The sequence below is a fragment of the Anastrepha ludens genome, chromosome 4 (assembly GCF_028408465.1).
Source record: "Anastrepha ludens isolate Willacy chromosome 4, idAnaLude1.1, whole genome shotgun sequence".
Taxonomy (NCBI): domain Eukaryota; kingdom Metazoa; phylum Arthropoda; class Insecta; order Diptera; family Tephritidae; genus Anastrepha; species Anastrepha ludens.
Window position 1 is genome coordinate 76,934,872 of NC_071500.1, and position 15,212 is coordinate 76,950,083.

Sequence of the window (15,212 nt, forward strand, 5' to 3'; positions counted from 1 at the left end):
TTCAATGGCTTAATTTTTTGTAAAAAATTAAAACTCCTGACAGTCGTTTTTAGTTCTAACGGTCTTAGCAATAAAACCGTTTTGGAAAATTATTCCTATTCACACTATAACATTAATATGAAATACATTTGATTTATGACCAGAACATAGCCGAATATATTTAATAAAGTATGCCATTTATTTGTTGAAAATGGCATGGCTGTGAAAATTGTACTTTTGATTAAAATACATTTCTCAAAACGCATTTGAAGGAAGTGAGATATACCAATGAAAATAGTTGTCTTCGAAATAATGAACCGCCCCAGTATACATAAATATATATATACTAGTATGTATGTTCTACCACATATAAATGCATAAATATCTGTATGTACGAAAAGTCCACAATTTGTATTAATTATTATAACAACGAAATATTTCTGACCATTGGTTTAGTCAGAGCATAGGAGCAGTAAACAGTGTGACAAATTTAGTCAAAAAACTAAATAAAATTAAATTATAATAATAACTTCTCCCCATAAAGGAAATCTCATGGAAAGTCTGTGAATGGAATGACTCGGTGACTATTGCATAGACCCTTCTGAAGTGAAGAAATGGGCTATATTATGTTGAATTTGAGGGCATCGATCGGTTGCGATTTATTTTCTTATGCTAACGACTTCAGAAAGAACCATTAAGTCTAGCGAGTTCAAATTGCACTATCTCCTCGATTGCTCTACCATTTTGCACTACTGCTGCTGGGTCTTGCTTTCGATGATGATTTAGCATCAGTGACTGAAACCTATTTAAAAGCCCCCCCCCTCGTCGCCAGAACTTTTCAGTATCAAACCGTACCAATAAGAAAACCGTAGAGTATTTTAAAAACTAAATAAAAAGCAATAAGTAACTAAAAAAAGTAGATGCTGATTAAAAAAGCCAATATAATATATTAGAAATGGTAATAATGGTCACTATTCATTCCCGGCTATAAGTTAGAATAGAGAGTTGGTTAGCTTAGTGTGACTGCATTCATCCATATCTACGAAAGGGGACGAACATAATTAGGTCAAGTTAATGCATCATCGCTCTACTAGGAATATAATCAGTTTGTCGCTTCAATAAAGCGACCTAGTTCATGAAGGTTTATTAAATTTAAGTCCGTAAAATAATCAAGGAAGTATTGGTGTAGAGATGGTAGAGGCTAAATTAGTGTTCGATTGAAATTCGGTTTTCAAAAATACACGTAAATTTCGGACTCATGATGCAGTTGGAGATGCTCGAACAAAAATAGAGTATTGCATTTTCTTTTATCGAATTCTGGGAAGATCTGCGGTTCGATCTGTTATATGGGTTTTGTTGATAAAATATTCTACGCCTAGTTGAAGAAATTTGGATTAAGCCGGGGGTTAAAAAATAATAGCGGAATACCCGCATGATAATCCCACAATGTTTCGCCGCCCTGCAATGTTGTTACGTATTGTATCTTTATGGTCCTTCACTTATATGAAGTACATAAGCAACTTATTTAGCAGCCAGCTCGCTTAAAATATAGTCACTGTTATCTCACTAAAACCTGAAAATGTTTGCCTACTGCAGTCAGGCTGCCAACCCTATGAAGAATTAGGGTGTTTTCAGTTACGGGTCTCTGTCCTATAAGATAGAAAAGTTTTGCAGAAAGAAAATATCAAAAAGTGGATATAAGAACTGCCTCGAGGATTGGAAAAAACGCTGACACAAGTGTATTATATCGGAGAGGGACTACTTTGAAGGAGATAAAATAGAAATTGAAGAAAAAATAAATATTTTTTTGAGAAAAATCAAAATTCACCTTATTATTTGAACACACCTCGTATGTACTTATACAATAATAAAAACTTGCATCTGCTTTAGTAGACTGGCTCACTTGGCTTAAATTTTTTTGCCGAAACTCTCATTGCTTAAGACACACTGTAACTGTTTTGCAAGAGCTTATGCGTACAAGTGTACACACGGGCACACGGGCACGCACAGCTTTTAGCTAAGTCCAATTAATTTTATTACTTAATACAATTGTCAATTGCCATTTCCTACACAGATTGAGTTGTTAGATCTTGGGCATGCTACTAACTTATGCTGGAACTATAATCTTCGAACTGAACCGTATATTTGTATGTTTGCTTGTATGTGCTTATGCACCATCAGTTATGCCTTCCATTCACATATTCGATATTATTCCAACCAGTGAATACAATATTATTTCTGACAATTAATTAAATGTGGTCTTAGCATTTGATAACTAAAGCTAAAAGATTATACGAAAACTCACTTTGCCAGGGTTTTTGGGGGTGACTTCTTTGAGAGGGTTGAGAGTATGTGGCAAGCACATATACATACATATACTTACATATGTTTTTCAACTTTTATTCCTTTTTAATCGTGCAAGCTGATGAAAAAGGTCCGATGAATTCCCAACTTGTCTCATAAAGTTACGCACATAAACCTTGCGCATGGAAGTTAACCATGGTATTTAAACTTAGTTGACCGGCAGACCAAAGGACTAACTTTCTTCTTTATGGATGCGTTACCTGCTTGCCAATACGGTCAACTTGATGCGACGTTAAATTTCCGCAAATTACAAACTTCATTTCCATTCAATATAATTAAATTAAATTAGTTCACTTAACCGAATAGAAACAGGGAGATGAGCAAAGAGTCTGGTGAACAGAAATTTATTTCACAATTCCAGAATTTTATAAAAGCTACTTGGTAAGGGGAAAATCCCACGGATTTAAAAAGCGCAGGAGGCTAAAATCAAGGGCGTATCCGGGATAGGTCCCGCTAAGTTACCTTATATTTTAGCAAGATAGAAGGTATCTTTGGGCAGTTAAAATAATAACAATTACTACAAACACCAAATTAAACTATTCGCTTCAGAATATTTCTGAAATTCGATCTAGATAAAACGAGATTTAGTCAAAATCAATATTGAATAGGTCATTAAGTTCCCGAAGTGCACGAGCAATAGGGGCGCTGCCAGCAAACATAATCTTAAGGGGTTATATGCAGTTAGAAGGCAGAAAAAAAGTGAATTTTCCAGAATTTTCTCTGAGAAAACTTTCAAATTTATTGATCTTAAAATGTGTACACATGTTATGTTATCTCTTAACTGTATTTTAAGGCTTAGTATTAGTAAAAACCGCCGGCCGCCGTAGCCGAATGGGTTAGTGCGTGATTACCATTCGGAATTCACAGAGAGGTCGTTGGTTCGAATCTCGGTGAAAGCAAAATTAATAAAAACATTTTTCTAATAGCGGTCGCCGTTCGGCAGGCAATGGCAAACCTCCGAGTGTATTTCTGCCATGAAAAAGCTCCTCATAAAAATATCTGCCGTTCGGAATCGGCTTGAAACTGTAGGTCCCTCCATTTGTGGAACAACATCAAGACACACACCACAAATAGGAGGAGGAGCTCGGCCAAACACCTAACAGAAGTGTACGCGCCAATTATTATTTTTTTTTTTTTATTAGTAAAAACATTTATTTAGAAAGACGGTACAAAGGAGAGCTCCTCTCAAAAAAGACGTTTTGCGGTGTCCACTATATTTCTGAACTCTATCCTCTGAAAATAAAAAACCAAACAGATTTCGTTAAAGTAATGTTAAATCTAGTAATTAATCGAAGAAATAAGCATAATGGCGATTTCTCAAAAAACAAAAATCGATTTTTTCGGCCTTAAATTGGTTATAAAAAATATTTATCGGTGAGAAAATATCTTCGATTAATTACTACAAAATATATTTAAAAAGCTCGTGTTAAAATTTGAGACTAATCGTTATAGCCGTGTTCGATTAATGTTGGTCACCGACTAAGAAAACATCATTTTGAGAAAAAGCGCTTTAAAATTTGAAAAACACTTTACAAGCACTTTTCAAATTTGCGTGTAACTTCGAAAATATTCACCGGAACGATATTAACTTTTCTGTTTGTATTCTTAAAAATATGTATATGTATATTAAATCGATTTTTTGAAAATTCTAACTGTATATAACCTCTTAAAAATAGTAAAGTCTCCTCTACGGCACATTAAAGCTTGAACCACATTGGACAATCAATGGTGCCTTTAATCACATTGTCAGTGAAGGAAACCCAAGTGGTTATTCCAAAATGTAATAATGTGAATTAAAAAAAATTTTTTTTATTAATGTGACTTGTTCGGCAGGCTTGCAGCAATATATCCTGACACCCAGCTTTTAAAGACCCTGCTGACAGTTTCTCGCTCTAATTCAGGATTTCTTCATAACATTAAACTTTCAACAATACAGCAATAAGGTAGCAATATTCCCCAACATTGTTCAATCGTTAGACAATTAATTTGCCTTCGCGAAAGAATGACACTGACTGACAGGCAGATTTCGAGCACGACAAAGAAGTCAGTGTGAAAATAAAATCCAGCTACATTACTGCATGTTGGCCCTTCCTAATCCTGTCTGCGCCCTTGACCAAATGATACCGTACTTTGGCCATCCCACGCGTAGCTTATTTCTTCATAACCCTCACATCAATGGAAAATTCTTCAAAAAACTTAGCTCGACTCATCAACCAAAGCAAATTAAATCATTTTAATGATTAAATGAGACTCAAGTTGGATTTGGTGTTAAGCAGCATGGAGTAAGTTAAGTGCTATTGCCACAAACCAAACCGCCACTTTAGCTACTACTCCAGCTGCTGCGGATGCAAGTTAAGCATTGACATAAGGTACAATCGTTACGCATTACGTCAAGGGGACACCGAGCTTTCCTAAGTGTATACGAGTAAAAATATGTATGTATATGCTAGTATATGTTGCAGTTGCTAGCTCTTCTTATAATTTGTATCTCTCCTCGCACAATACTTCACTTTCGTTTAAACCCTATTTACTTGCATTATTTTTTCATTTTATCGCATTTCTGAACATTTGTAACATTTGAGCGTATACATCTTATATACTTACGATAACTGAAATAGAAATGAATTAAGTTCAATCCATAAAATATAACTCGACAAATAAAAAATATTGTGGTCTGGAGTTGCATCAGCCACTAATCTTTCGGCAAAACTTTTTAAAACCTTTAGCTACATATTGTTGCAATTTTAATTGTGATGAAAATGGAAATGTTTCAATGGATTGATATATCGATGACTCATTGTTTTCCGGAGATTTTGACTAACAAGAAACTTGCCGCCGTAGCCGATTGGGTTGGTGCGTGACTACCATTCAGAATTCACAGAGAGAACGTAGGTTCAAATCTCGGTGAAACACCAAAATTGAGAAAAACATTTTTCTAATAGGGGTGCCCCTCGGCAGGCAATGGCAAACGTCCGAGTGTATTTCTGCCAAGCTCCTCATAAAAATATTTGCCGTTCGGAGTCGGCTTGAAACTGCAGGCCCCCTCCATTTTTGGAACAACATCAAGACGTACACCACAAATAGGAGGAAGAGCTCGGCCAAACACCCAAAAAGGGTATACGCGCCAATTATATATATATACACTACCGGTCAAAAGTTTGGGTTCACTTGAAAAATTGTAAAAAAATTTCAAATAATCATGATTTTCTTCGTCAAAGATTTTTTAATATTGTTATTTTACGGAAAGTAATTGTGTTTAATACAAAATATATTAACTTTTAAAGAAACCCGCAAGTATTTGTTCATATTTTCGTTTCCTCGAAATATCCGCCTTTGGCTCGTATTACAGCATCGCATATTCTGGGCATCCTATCAACTAATTTACGCAAAGATTCTGCTGTTATTTGATTCCAGCAATTTTGTAGAAATGTCCAAAGTTGTTTTGTATTAGTAGGTTGCAATATTCTTACTTCTCTGACCAACTCGTCCCACAGGAACTCCATCGGGTTACAATCCGGCGACTGAGGATGCCATTCCATATATTTGAGTTGTTTTTGATTTTCTTTGGCTGCAATGTAATCCTGGCAAAATTTTGAAGGGTGCTTAGGATCGTTATCCTGCTGGAAAACGAATCCGCTGCCCACAAGTCTTTTCCCACAAGGAAAAGCGTGCCGTTGAAGTATGTTGTGGTAGACTTTTTTGTCCATGATACCCTTAATTTGTACAATGTTTCCAACTTTTTCTCCAGCAAAGCATCCCCAGACTAACACTAACCCTCCACCATGCTTAACTGTGGGAACAACACATTGGTTCATCATGCGTTCGCCGACAAACGGCCAATATGTTGGCGGCGTCGTTTGTTGAAAATTTCAAATTTGGACTCGTCCGTGAACAAGACTTTAGACCATTGTTCAGTTGTCCACTCTTTATGTTTTTTAGCCCAATTAAGTCTCTTTACTTTATTTTGCTTTCGAAGTAAAAGTTTTTTGGCGGCGACGCACCCTTTTAGGCCGTAGTTTCTTAGTCGTCGCTGTACCGTCGAAACAGATACTGGAGCCTCGCGCGAGGAATTGAGTTGTTCGCGAATTTCAGGGGCTGTTAGAAAACGATTGTTTTTGCTTACAACACATATGAACTTATCCTCTCCATTTGACGAAGTTTTAGGCTTCCCAGAACGATGACGGCTCTGATTGCACCCAGTATCGCTCTTTCTTTTTAACGTTCTCATGACAGCATTTTGAGAGACATTACATTTCGAAGCAAATTTTCGCGTTGAAGAGCCTTCGCCATGTAGTGCTACAATGACTGCTCGTGTTTCTACACTAAGCTCTGCTTTCCGACCCATTTTAAATAATAAAACAAGAAATATGTAGTTTTATTTAAATTTTAATAATTAGAAGATAATTTTGGTATAACGTCGACTTGTATGTAAGTTTTTGTAAAACAGATATTTTTTGGAATACAAAAAATTGGTTTACTTACCTTTTTGATAACAAAGATGACACCAACAATTAGAAATAAAATTCTTGAAGCGAGTTTTGCAGCAATAAGATGTTACGCGTAATAGGCACTACACGCATTGACAGAATGCAGCAAGTCATAACACGTTCATGCTTGATCTACGCGTCTCCCACAGTCACTTTGTAAACAATAACAATCTCCTAAACTCAAACTAGTAGCAGAACGCACGTTTTAAAAACAAAACCACTAATAAGCCGACTTTATTGTGTAAAATTCCAAAATAATGTAAGTGAACCCAAACTTTTGACCGGTAGTGTATATATATATATATATATGTCTCGGCTGATGATGTATCCTCTACCTTTCATCCGAGATATCTTCATCTCTAAATTTGGCAATTTGCGCATCTCATCTGGTGCTTTCGCTCAAACCTTCGTCATACACAGATTCTGATGGTCTTGCAGCTATTTTGCTTAAGGGGGGCTAGGGTTTTTAGGGTCAAAAAAATCGATTTTGGTTTATTTGAGAAAATGAATGTACATAATCTCAAGAATGTTGTGTCCAAATTTTAAGTCAATCGGGTGCAAAACTCACAAAGTTAGAGCATTATAACCGTTGGCCGCTCCGACTTGGCTACCTGCTATGGTCGAACTTTAAATCGATTTTCTGGAAAACGACGTTTTTCAAGTCGGTGGACACTTTTTCTCAGAATTTACTAGACCGATCTTCCTGAAATTTTGTACACACTTTCTCTACATAATTACCGAGGTAACCCTGGGAGGTTTTTTTTCAATTTTTATTTAATTTACAATAAACAATATTATGCGATTTATCGTCTAAAAATCGCACTTCTACTTCAAATGTTAAAAAAAATTAAAAAAAAAATTTTTTTTTAATAAAACCTCGACAGGGTTACCTCGGACAATTGATTACCTAATGAAAACTCTTTGATTTCAGATGATCCAATGCTGAGAAAAACTTTCCACGGCAAATTGCCTTTTTTCGAGACGTCTGCGTAGATCTGCTGTCAACGGCTAAATTTTGTATATTTTCTTGTGAAAATTTTTGAAAATATTTTTGAAATATGAGTTTACAGTATACTAATTGGATAAATAAATTTACATGAATCATCTTTCCAAAAAAAATTCATAAATAAGTGCATATTTTTAGTGGAATTAACTCTAGCCCCCCCTTAAGAATTGTCCAGCGCTGGAAATGCCTTTTGAGATTATTTTTAATAAATCTTTATCAACCGGCACTTTCTTAAATGATTGAAAATTTACAATCATCAGATATTTATTTAAAAGTGGAAGAAAAAATGACGTTCGTAATTATAGGCCGATTTCCAAGCATACGATCATCTCTAAACTTTGTGTATTCACACAAAAGGAAGACAACATTTATTTTGCGGTTAAGTTTTTAATTAACCCAAAACCAACATGGTTTTGTAACTGGCCGTTCTTTCTGTTTTAGCGGCTGAATTAAAATCCTTCGAAAAGTCCGTATAAATAACATCTACACGACATCTTCCGACAGTCCTCGGAAAGCATTAAAGGATTAGACACCGTAAACCTTCCTCTTACACAACCAAGTTGATTCAGGCTTATGATATGTATAAAACTACTTGTAACTTATTCTTAAAATCGAAAATATAAATCTTCTGTGATTTTGCCATACTTACATTTCACTAAAAACCTACATTTCCTACATGTACTCGTACATGAGGTTTATTAAAAAAGAAAGGTGACTTTATTTCCTCATGTAGTACGCTTGGATCAGCGTATTTTCAAGAGCTCGAAGTACATCAGTACAGTATATGTGATTTTTAGTCTAGCTTTGAGCTGCTCTTTCAGTGAAGTGGTCTTTATCCCCACAATCGTGGTAAATGCCGGTCCTTTCATGAGTCTTTTCTGTTGTAGGAACACCATCGACTTATTATTCATCACCTTCACGTGCAGCCTAATATAGGGTGAAATAACTTAAGATTAGGTTTAATTTAGACCTCGCTTCAACTGTTTCAATTAGGAGTTGGTTTCTTTCTAAATCAAACTAAAAATTCGGATATTAAAAGATAAAAAAATTTGCTTGAAATTTCAAAATGAAGAAACGAGTCGCTTTTTAAAACCTTCACCTACTCTTCTTCTATATTTAGTGTAGTTTTTTAACTGGAAAACATTTCTTAAGGTACGAATCCTCCCAAAAGGGTATCTTCGGGGTAAATTCGGTAAATTGCAATAAAATAATTGTAGATTGTAGGCAAAATTCAATATGTTAGAAGATTGGGCTAGCTGATTCTCTGATTTATGGTTCAAACTTGACGTTATTGCACAGTTTTATGTCGCCCCCAGATGACAGGTGGTTTTTTATGAGCAATGACTATTGATAATAAGGCGGTAAATGATGATGTTTGCAGTATAACCTTTCTAGTGAATTGATCAAACCATATTGTATTGTTCTTTATCTGCGCTATTCATAAGAAAGCGTCCCGCTCTTCAATTCGTCTGAAACCGCATACTTATCTGTTTGAATTATCAATTTTTCCTTTCTGCCAACAAACAGGCTCTTTACACTGACGGTTTTCGACCTATCTTTTCTTTCGGGAGGGCTCCCACATATCTCGCAAGGTAGCCGAGCGTAGCAAGGCACTGTAGGTAGCGTCGACACAACGGCCGTTCGTTGCGTTAGTTGAGTGGCGATAATTTTAGCGCCTGCTCTCACGAAGATATCAACCAATGACTAATGGAGCTCAAGTTTAAAACGTTTACGGAGGACTACAGTCTGTGCTGTAAGTGGTAATACAAAGTTTGGTATAACAAAAAACTGAAACAATTACAAAGGCATTTTAGCTTGATTTCATTCAACACCCAACCGAATTCAATCGTCAGTTTTTATATTATATTTGTGCATATTAATGTGCATATTAAAAATATATGAAGCCATGTATGCATATCATACGCCGAAGCAGGTGGAATCCCCAAGCTCACAATCTTATCGCGAACGTTTTGAGACAGTTATGTGGTGGTGGTGGACTGAAAACCGGTTTGCCCTCTTTGTCCAAATAGTTTTCATATTGTACGACGTTGATACACTCCATACCAAGTCGCTCACAAAGTCTTGCTGAATAATAACTTGTGCAATCTACTGTCATCAATGGGTACCCAAGCTGTCGGCCCAGCTTTTTTACTTCCTCTATAAGTCTAGCAGCAATCGCGCGCCCACGCATTTCCGCATCCACTGCCAAGATATGAATATACAACGTTTTCGCAACGTTATAGCGCTCACCCACATTGGAGTCTCGTGCTGTGCATGCCAACAGCTGAAGGGCCTTACCCCATTTAGTAGGACCGAGACGTGCCGCTTCCTCGAACAAATGTTCAGCTTCATTGCTACTCGTCGGGCCGGATATTAAAACACCAGCAATTCTATCCCGTTTACCACCAACAGCGGACTCGGTAACTGCCATTAGGCTAGTTCCGTGCGCGATCTGTGACATATTGAATTTTTCATCTTCCTTATCTTGCTCCTTCGGTTCACTTCCGATGGTCAATGGTTCCTCTCGATAAAAATGTGTTCGAAGGAAATTAAGCACTTCATCGTGGTCACTCAATTGTATTCTGCGAATTTCTACATTGCCCGCCTTATTTTCTTGTACTTTGTTACCAGTCATTCCCAGTAGAACTCTTGTGCTACATTAAAATGAAAAAGTTATGAGTAAATTATTATATTAGCTGGAAACCCAGTGGATATCGCGCTATTTATAGAGGTGGGAGATAAGGTAATAGCTCTGTTTGCTAACCTGCTAATCTATAAGTATAATAATCTACATATGAATGTTCAGTTACTCACACATTGGATCACGTGCTGACAGATTTAAATAGATATACACTAAATTTTCTGATGAAATAAATGCTATTAACTTTTTAATGTATTTATTAATACAATGGGCGTGACTACCTTTCGGAAGTGAGTAGGTTCGAATCACCAAAATCATAGAAGTCGCCCTTAAGCAGGCAATGGCAAATCTCTGAGTGTATTTCTGCAATGAAAAAGCGCCCCATAAAAAATATCTACCATTTGGAGTCGGCTTGTAGGCCCCTCCAGTGGTGGAACAACATCAAGACGCACCCCACAAATAGGAGGAAGACTGCCTATTCAGTGGTAGTTAAAATGCAAAACCAATTATCATTGACAATTTAGTGATAGTGAAAAAAAATTGCATTATCACTAAACTTTTAGTGAAAAGTGGGCTGAAAAGTCCCGAGCCTAGCAAAGAAAATTCGTTTTTTTTTGTTCAAAATTAGCTTTTCTCATCAATGTATTTTCCATCAAGAATAATACAATCATTCCAGCGCCGCTTTAACATTTCAATATCACTTTTGTAGAACGATTTATATTTTGCCTCAAATATACCTCAGTTTCAGTGATAACCTCTTCATTCGAGCGAAATTTCTTGCCGGGCAGTTTTTTTTTAGGTTTGCGAACAGCCAGTAGTCGCTGGGAGCTAAATCTGGTGAATGCGGTGGATGTGGGAGCAATTCGAAGTTCTAATCATTTAATTTTGACATTGTTTTGCCATCATCAACACGTTCTTGTTTTTGGTCAATAGTGAGCAAACGTGTCATCCGTTTTGAACAGAGCTTTCTCACAGTCAAATGCTCATGGAATAATACTCACGCAATTTCACTTTTCGATCATTCAAAAAGATTTTGTGGACTTTTTGGATGTTTTCGGGTTTACCGCCTCGTTTGGATGTCTACTGCGTTGTGCATCATCGGTGTCTCTACGACCACGTCGGAAGTCAGCAAACTATAGTTTTATTCTTGTTTATGATGGCCCTTTTCAAGCCATTGCTTCGCTTGAACGGTATTTTTCCCATCCAGAAGCAGTGTAAAATTAAAATACGAAATTCCTTTTGATCCATTGTTTTGAAAATAATAAAAGTAGCGACACTCTTAGCTCACTCACCTCACAGTAATCCTAGTGTCACCTATGTGTTAGGCGCGGGACTTTTCAGTCCACATTTAATTTCACCAAATTTTTAGTGAAACATGATCTTTAACTTAATGTATTTAAATTTATATATATTTTTTTTTTTTCGATATAAGTTGGTAACTATAAATCAACTAGTTTGTTGATAAAAACTCTTTTTGGCAGTGTAATTAAACGAAGTCATTCTCGAAATTCTAGAAGTATAATAAAAAACTGGTTAGATGAACTATGCTACAAGCTCGAAATTTCTACTTTTAATAAAGGAAAAATTGAATATTTTGAATGCAAAGGTAGCGCCCATCTCGTACCACTATTCCGTCCTCAGTGAATTTGACCGAATCGCTTTGTGTGTGACATCACAATTGTTTGTGTAATTTCTTTCTCTGCTTGTATTTTTGTTCGCATTCCTCTGCAACTGCACCAGCGTGCAGGGTAGAATGCAAAATTTTCATACTGATAACCATATTTTATTTTTTTATATTCCTATATGAGAGATGATTGATAAAAGAATTCTAGCTAATAATCTATTTGTTAATAATAATGGTAATGTCCCACTCGCGTAATCAAAATTTTTGGAGGGGTTTTGTGCAACATCCTGTCATAAACATAAATATAAGTAAATAAATAATAATATAAGTAAATATTTACGGTTGTTTTCTTTAAATGAACAGGTGAGGTAGATAACTACTTATACATGCATATGCATGTGTCCATAAAAGGAAATAAAAAAAGGTTCAATGTTATAAAAGAAAGAAATGAATCATAAAACAATAGAAAAAAACTGTAATTTCATTTCGACTTGTCTCTTTTTCAGTAATTTTTTCTAAAATTCTTTCCACCCTACGTTTAAAATTTGTTGAGTCGGCGAGGTAATGAAAATGATACTTCATTCTCGCAAGTTTTTATGTTAATAGTCAATAAATTATATCGGGTGTTTTTTAAGCTTAAGAATTTGAAATGATAATGCAAAACAGAACTATTGTTGGAATCACGTTTCTTAATTATAATTTTGAATATGATATCCAGCCACGGCTACGACTTACATGGTCCACTCGATCAGTCCAATGAATCATTTGATTGCCGTCTTGTTTGAACCAAATGCCGTCGCTGTTTAGTGGATTAATTTTGAAAACAAAAATTCAGTCAACATTCCTCGATATCGCTCCCCGGCAGCTTATTCCTCATTTCGAAAGAAATAAGGAACGCTGATGACGCCAGCGTGTAACCCACACGTAAAATGGACTATGAACTTCGCGAACAGATTTATTTTTTCCAAAGAAAATTTCCACAATTTGGAAGCGTTGCCATTCTCAGCTGTCAAAAAATAGTTGCCGATATCGATAGGTCTCATGCAGCTGAAAAAACACCCTTTATATGTGGTAGAGGTAAAAAAACAGCCAGTTGTCTCCAAATCGGTGGAAGACGAACGGTGGAAAATCGGTGGAAAATTCGTGTAGAAATAGAATTAGGTTGAAGCAATATTAAAAAAATCTCTTTAGAGTTCACTTAAGAATTTATTTCGAGCTTAGACATTTTAATTCATTAAATCTATTACAAGAAATAAATTATTAAACGGCGAGAGCAAGGTCTAAAAGTTAATATACATTCTAATAAAATACCAAATTTGAGGGCTCAACCGGGATAATGACCGTGAAGAGTAAGAAAATTTTAACTTAAATCTGGTTTCAATAACAAAACGAATTCAGGTGCTAAAGTAAAAAAGGCAAGTCGAATGGAAAGTTGTGATTTATTCGGTCGTATAAATATGAGTGCCAGAAATAGGCGTTTACAACGGAGCAAATGTACAGTGGACGTGGATATTCTCGCCGATTCTAATATAACGCGATTTGCTACATATGAACGATGTTGACAATATTGACGATTTTAAAACTAAAATGTTATAGTTCCAATAAAAATTGAAAACTTGTGATGCTCATAAAAAATTACGTGAATCGAGAAAGGATAACAGTAAATTCTGTCGCGAAGTTTTATATCGAATGCTCGATATTGCTAGCCAGGTAATTTCATTACGTTATTACGATATTTCATTACGTTATAGACATCATTTTGGACACAGTGGTCTATATAACAATCTAATTCGGTGCAAAAACAGTTAGAATTCAAAGAGATGTGAAATGAGATAGCTTAAAAATTAAGTGACTAAAATGCTAATTTTTAAAGCAGGAGATTAAATTTCTTTTGCTCATATTACTAAGAACACAGTGTCTTCATCGTTGACAACAGCTAAGGCGATCATAAATTTTCCGGTTCCGTCTACAGTTACACAGCTCCAAACCTTTTTAGGTCTTGTTGGTTCCACCAAAAGTAATTTGAAATTTAAAATTTGAAAATTAAGCTAAGTCATCGCGAACTAGCAGCACTAAATGATTTTAGGGATGCCTTATCATCGAAGAGTGTATTGAGAATTTTTAAATATGGCGCAACGACAGATACCATAAAGCAAGGCTATGGTGTGGTATTTTTCCAGGCTTGCGACGAGGACAACATTCAGCATCCAGAGGGTGAAATACTTTAGCTATGAGTGATTTCTTAGACTGTTTATCTGATGCCCAAAGTCGAGATGATAGTTTGTACTCAATTTAAGCGATGCTGAAGTATTGACCTTACAAAGATAGGCTTTGCAAAGTTCTGCTGGCTCCTTTCTACGAAGGCTTTACAGTAAAGAGGTGATTCATAGAATGGAAATTATTGCAGAAACCTCTAGTCATCCTCAGCATATCGTATCCGACAGAGCTAGATGATTTAAAAAATTATTGTTATAAAAATAATAGTTTTCAATTGATGGTTGGTACAGCGATGGGTTATGAAAAATACCAACGTTTAGTGAAGTTTGTTGAAGACGAAACAAGAAAGCAGTGCTATGATGCAAAAATAGAAAAAACGGAGCAGGCAATAGCGGCAACGCAGACCGAAAACGAAAAACAGACGTAGGCAAGCAAGAAGTACCAAGTTGGTGACTTTTACCCATCGAGCGAGTACAGGGATTAAAATTCCTCCAAAGTTTTTAGACCCGTATCGTGTAACAAAAGTAAAGGGATTCGAGCGCTACGAGTTACAAAATGTTGGCTAACCTGAGGGGTCCGAAGATAACCAATAGTAGCGTGGACAAAATGAAACCAAGGGTAGTCCACTATCTGATGGTGTAGATTGCGATTGTGCATCTAACGAAGAGTAAATCAGCAAACACGGGTCTGGGGCAGACGAGTGATATGGATGACCGAGTGTGGTAGAGGTGACAGAACGCCAGTCGTCAGCAGAGATATATATTTTAGATAGGAAATAACCTATAATTGCTTTTCAACCATTTGTTCTAATGTGTGCGTCCGTGCAGACTGAGTAAACCGCGCTGGTATAAAAAACATGAAGGCAGCTTTACAATTACATGTTTTGAGCGATAC

General features: G+C 36.1%; 1 protein-coding gene across 1 annotated transcript; it reads right to left on the reverse strand.

Moving 5' to 3' along the window:
- Window positions 1-9,633: 9,633 nt before the first annotated feature.
- Window positions 9,634-10,517, reverse strand: LOC128861703 (arylalkylamine N-acetyltransferase-like 2). Its single transcript, XM_054100041.1, has one exon. The coding sequence runs from the start codon at window positions 10,469-10,471 to the stop codon at window positions 9,785-9,787; it is 687 nt and encodes a 228-aa protein (XP_053956016.1). The 5' UTR covers window positions 10,472-10,517; the 3' UTR covers window positions 9,634-9,784.
- Between the last annotated feature and the right edge of the window lie 4,695 nt (window positions 10,518-15,212).

What these genes read in the sequence shown, in the direction of transcription:
- LOC128861703 (XM_054100041.1), bottom strand. Translation starts at nt 10,471, where the DNA reads ATGACTGGTAACAAAGTACAAGAAAATAAGGCGGGCAATGTAGAAATT.